We start from the raw sequence: 5813 nt of genomic DNA, 5'->3' as shown, positions 1-5813 counted from the left end.
ACATTAACCTCAGTCTCAAACCCACTGAGACTTCTCCTTTATCAGCAGTAGATTCCTCTCCAGTTTCCCCATTCAGTGGGAGATGACGCGTGTGTTCATAATGTCTCATTCTCTCTCTAGTCCCTAATAACGGTGGACGGTGGTAAGATGGTTCACGTGCAGAAGTGGGACGGCAAGGAGACCACTCTGGTCCGTGAAGTCAGCGGCAACGCCCTCGAACTGGTCAGTACTGAGTGTGTGTGTGTGTATTGGTGTTAACTCTTACATGTTGTATATCTAACTGTCCTCTCCTCTCCTCTCCCCTCCCCTCTCCTCCCCTCTCCTCTCCTCTCCTCTCCTCTCCTCTCCTCTCCTCTCCTCTCCTCTCCTCTCCTCTCCTCTCCTCTCCTCTCCTCTCCTCTCCTCTCCTCTCCTCTCCTCTCCTCTCCACAGACACTGACTCTTGGTGATGTCATCTGCACACGCTCCTACATCAAGGCCGAGTAACAACGTCCGCCAAAAAAACTATCCTTTACCACACCTGCCAAAATAACAACAACCCTTCACCCTTAACCCCGATCCCCACTGTAACGACCTCTAACCCCTGTCTGACCTCTAAACCCCGACCCCTTCTATGTTGTCCCGTCCTTCTCTTTGTAGTGCTTCTCCTTTGTATGAAACACTGAATAAATTCCACTGACGTTTATTTTCTTCTCTAAAGCCTTCCTGAGTTCTTCTCTGTCAGTCACCTCACAATCCCCATGACAACAGTCACAACACCTACACCAGAGGCTCTACTTTCATCAAACCACAGGGATTTTGCCACTGGCCTGGAGAAAACTCAGTGAATCTACTAACTGTGTGTAGCAACCATTTTGTGCCAAATGGCTCATCACGTGTTACAGTTGTAGCAGCCATCTGGGTGGGTTATGGCAGCCATTTTGTGCCAAGTTGAGATCTGAGGCTGCTGTAGGGGAAGCAGCACATGGCTCCTCAGACGGATCAAAGCTGCTCTATATTCTGCTGTCAGAAAAGGGTGTGTGTAGGCAGTGCGTGTGCGTATTGTTGGATTCGGGGTAAACTTTGAACATTGAGATATTATTAAAGACATGATAGATCAGACGCGTAGTATATAACGGAGTGAGAAGTTAATGGTTCTCTGTCGTAAGACAACTAAGCTTGGAATGTGTTGAGTGCAGGGAAAACAATAGCATGTGACAGTACTGATAAAGGGAGAAACCGTCGAAGGCTAATATCACTTAGTTCCCTGCTTAGCAAGAATGATGCAATGTTCAGAGATACGAAGGAGACTCCACCAAAAGTGGGGTATGAGTACTACCACGGGGGAAGCCATGTCGGTGTCTGAATTACAGCTGAAACAACCCTTTGGGAAGAATTAAACTTAGATAAGGTTCTCTAGTGTCCGTGAGTTATTTACTCTGAAAAATAAGAACCTAAAAAGTATGTTGCAAAATCCTTTCCACTTTGACCCATTTCTGAGTAGTTGTGGTCATGTGTTAGGCTCATACGAACCATCCAGATCTCTCAAGCTCACATTCTGTCCGTGTTGCGAAACAGAATGTAAGCTTGCGAGATCAGGATGTTTGGTATTGAGGCTAGCTGTGTGTGGCTCAGGGCAGGGGAGTTGACCTGTGGTACTACTATAGCAGAGACCAGGATGTTTGGTATTGAGGCTAGCTGTGTGTGGCTCAGGGCAGGGGAGTTGACCTGTGGTACTACTATAGCAGAGACCAGGATGTTTGGTATTGAGGCTAGCTGTGTGTGGCTCAGGGCAGGGGGAGTCGACCTGTCGTACTACTATAGCAGAGACCAGGATGTTTGGTATTGAGGCTAGCTGTGTGTGGCTCAGGGCAGGGGAGTTGACCTGTCGTACTACTATAGCAGAGACCAGGATGTTTGGTATTGAGGCTAGCTGTGTGTGGCTCAGGGCAGGGGAGTTGACCTGTCGTACTACTATAGCAGAGACCAGGATGTTTGGTATTGAGGCTAGCTGTGTGTGGCTCAGGGCAGGGGAGTTGACCTGTCGTACTACTATAGCAGAGACCAGGATGTTTGGTATTGAGGCTAGCTGTGTGTGGCTCAGGGCAGGGGAGTTGACCTGTCGTACTACTATAGCAGAGATCAGGATGTTTGGTATTGAGGCTAGCCGTGTGTGGCTCAGGGCAGGGGAGTTGACCTGTCGTACTACTATAGCAGAGACCAGGATGTTTGGTATTGAGGCTAGCTGTGTGTGGCTCAGGGCAGGGGAGTTGACCTGTCGTACTACTATAGCAGAGATCAGGATGTTTGGTATTGAGGCTAGCCGTGTGTGGCTCAGGGCAGGGGAGTTGACCTGTCGTACTACTATAGCAGAGATCAGGATGTTTGGTATTGAGGCTAGCTGTGTGTGGCTCAGGGCAGGGGAGTTGACCTGTCGTACTACTATAGCAGAGACCAGGATGTTTGGTATTGAGGCTAGCTGTGTGTGGCTCAGGGCAGGGGAGTTGACCTGTCGTACTACTATAGCAGAGATCAGGATGTTTGGTATTGAGGCTAGCCGTGTGTGGCTCAGGGCAGGGGAGTTGACCTGTCGTACTACTATAGCAGAGACCAGGATGTTTGGTATTGAGGCTAGCTGTGTGTGGCTCAGGGCAGGGGAGTTGACCTGTCGTACTACTATAGCAGAGATCAGGATGTTTGGTATTGAGGCTAGCCGTGTGTGGCTCAGGGCAGGGGAGTTGACCTGTCGTACTACTATAGCAGAGATCAGGATGTTTGGTATTGAGGCTAGCTGTGTGTGGCTCAGGGCAGGGGAGTTGACCTGTCGTACTACTATAGCAGAGATCAGGATGTTTGGTATTGAGGCTAGCTGTGTGTGGCTCAGGGCAGGGGAGTTGACCTGTCGTACTACTATAGCAGAGATCAGGATGTTTGGTATTGAGGCTAGCTGTGTGTGGCTCAGGGCAGGGGAGTTGACCTGTCGTACTACTATAGCAGAGATCAGGATGTTTGGTATTGAGGCTAGCTGTGTGTGGCTCAGGGCAGGGGAGTTGACCTGTCGTACTACTATAGCAGAGACCAGGATGTTTGGTATTGAGGCTAGCCGTGTGTGGCTCAGGGCAGGGGGAGTCGACCTGTCGTACTACTATAGCAGAGACCAGGATGTTTGGTATTGAGGCTAGCTGTGTGTGGCTCAGGGCAGGGGAGTTGACCTGTCGTACTACTATAGCAGAGACCAGGATGTTTGGTATTGAGGCTAGCTGTGTGTGGCTCAGGGCAGGGGAGTTGACCTGTCGTACTACTATAGCAGAGATCAGAGGATCCAAACCAGCGAACACAGTTCACGTCTTTACAGAGCATCACAGGGAGAATAATTATAGGACAACGTCTGTGTGTGTGTGTGTGTGTGTGTGTGTGTGTGTGTGTGTGTGTGTGTGTGTGTGTGTGTGTGTGTGTGTGTGTGTGTGTGTGTGTGTGTGTGTGTGTGTGTGTGTGTGTGTGTGTGTATGTGTGTTGGACAGCGTGTATGTGTGTTTTGCCGCGTTCACGTCATGTCGGGAAAACTCGGGGACCTCAGAGTTAAAATTAACGTAAGTTATTTGTGTAAAGCTTGCTATTGGTTCATTCTGATACTTCCCAAGTGGGGAAACTCGGGGTATCCTCTTTCTACAACGAGAAAGCAAGTCAGAAATGTCCAAGTTTCCGAAGGGACTTGAACGCGGCATTAGAGTGTGTGTACCACTATTGACTCCTACTAGGTGAACGGAAATGTTGGTTGGTGCCTGTCTGCCGGCGTAGAAGTGTGTGTGTGTGTGTTTCCTGGGCTGTGATTCTGTGTGTGTGTGTTCTAATTCCGGCACATTCCTGGCTTGTATAGATTGGTGTCGTGTGTTGCAGACAGGCTACCAACTAGGTTCAAGTTGAGAGACCCTACAGCACAGGACACCTCATATTTATATGTGAATCTGGTCGGGTCACCCAAAAAAGTTACACAAACACAGCTTTAAAGTTATGTTCTCAAATTATTCAGAGAACATTAAGAAACAACTTTATTCTGTGGGAATTTCAGTCTTTCAGCATAATGTTTTCTGCAGGTTAGTCCATGGTTCTATTTAAAGTCATATTCTCATAACATTAAGAAATCTTTCCAGAAAAAACACAAGAAAACATTAGTAACGTTCAAAGAACTCCAGCCACCCTAGTCATAGACTGTTCTCTCTGCTACCGCACGGCAAGCGGTACCGGAGCGCCAAGTCTAGGTCCAAAAGCCTTCTAAACAGCTTCTACCCCCAAGCCATGAGAATATCTACTTCTGCTATCTAGGAAAACCAAAGTTCCAAAGTCTGGGCCTAATATAGTGTATAAGAGGTCATACAATAAGTTTTGTAGTGAATCCTATGTTATTGATGTAAAGAATATTTGCTGGTCAGTGGTGTGTAATGAGGAGCAATCAGACGCTGCACTTGACACTTGCAGTTACTAATAAGCGTGCACTCAGTTAAGAAAAGGACTGTCAAAACTGTTAAATCACAGTGGATTGATGAGGAATTGAAAAATTGTATGGTTGAGAGGGATGAGGTAAAATGAATGGCAAATAAGTCTGGCTGCACAACCGATTGGGAAACGTACTGCAAATTGAGAAATCATGTGACTAAACTGAATAAAAAGAAGAAGAAAATACACTATGAAACAAAGATAAATGACATAAAGAACGATAGTAAAAAGCTTTGGAGCAGCTTCAATGAAATGTTAGGAAAAACTGCAAGCTCAGCTCCATCATTCACTGAATCAGATGGCTCATTCATCACAAAACCCACTGATATTGTAAACTACTTTAATGATTTTTTTCATTGGCAAGATCAGCATGACATGCCAGCAACAAACGCTGACACTACACATCCAAGTGTATCTGACCAAATGATTAAAGACAAGAATTGTAATTTTGAATTCCGTAAAGTGAGTGTGGAAGAGGTGAAACAATAATTGTTGTCTATTGTTGTTGTCTATTGTTGTTGTCTATTGTTGTTGTCTACCGCTGTTGGCTGGGCTCCCTGCCTGTGCCATCAAACCCCTACAACTCATCCAGAACGCCGCAGCCCGTCTGGTGTTCAACCTTCCCAAGTTCTCTCACGTCACCCCGCTCCTCCGCACACTCCACTGGCTTCCAGTTGAAGCTCGCATCCGCTACAAGACCATGGTGCTTGCCTACGGAGCTGTGAGGGGAACGGCACCTCCGTACCTTCAGGCTCTGATCAGTCCCTACACTCAAAGAAGGGCACTGCGTTCATCCACCTCTGGCCTGCTCGCCTCCCTACCTCTGCGGAAGCACAGTTCCCGCTCAGCCCAGTCAAAACTGTTCGCTGCTCTGGCACCCCAATGGTGGAACAAGCTCCCTCACGACGCCAGGACAGCGGAGTCAATCACCACCTTCCGTAGACACCTGAAACCCCACCTCTTTAAGGAATACCTGGGATAGGATAAAGTAATCCTTCTAACCCCCCCCCTACCCTCCCCCCCAAAAAAGATATAGATGTACTATTGTAAAGTGGTTGTTCCACTGGATATCATAAGGTGAATGCACCAATTTGTAAGTTGCTCTGGATAAGAGCGTCTGCTAAATGACGTAAATGTAAATGTAATGTAAAAACAATGGCAAGCCACTGGGGTCTGACAACTTGGATGGAAAATGACTGAGGATGATAGCAGACGATATTGCCACTCCTATTTGCTATATCTTCAATCTAAGCCTACCAGAAAGTGTGTGCCCTCAGGCCTGGAGGGAAGCAAAAGTAATTCCACTACCCAAGAATAGTAAAGCCCCCTTTACTGGCTCA

At 47.4% G+C, this 5813-nt stretch overlaps 1 protein-coding gene across 1 annotated transcript in view; it reads left to right on the top strand.

The window, feature by feature from the left end:
• The window catches only part of LOC115175347 (fatty acid-binding protein, heart), a 4785-nt gene extending 4090 nt beyond the window's left edge, over window positions 1–695 (top strand). Inside the window, exons 3-4 of the mRNA XM_029734558.1 lie at window positions 121–222; window positions 433–695. Of these exons, the coding sequence (XP_029590418.1) occupies window positions 121–222; window positions 433–486 (156 nt within the window). The 3' untranslated portion in view covers window positions 487–695. The remainder of the gene's footprint in view (window positions 1–120; window positions 223–432) is intronic.
• The last annotated feature ends 5118 nt before the right edge of the window (window positions 696–5813 follow it).

The sequence above is a fragment of the Salmo trutta genome, chromosome 36 (assembly GCF_901001165.1).
Source record: "Salmo trutta chromosome 36, fSalTru1.1, whole genome shotgun sequence".
NCBI classification, from domain to species: domain Eukaryota; kingdom Metazoa; phylum Chordata; class Actinopteri; order Salmoniformes; family Salmonidae; genus Salmo; species Salmo trutta.
The sequence above is the reverse complement of the archived record's forward strand: the minus strand, read 5'-3'. Positions and strand labels throughout refer to the sequence as shown.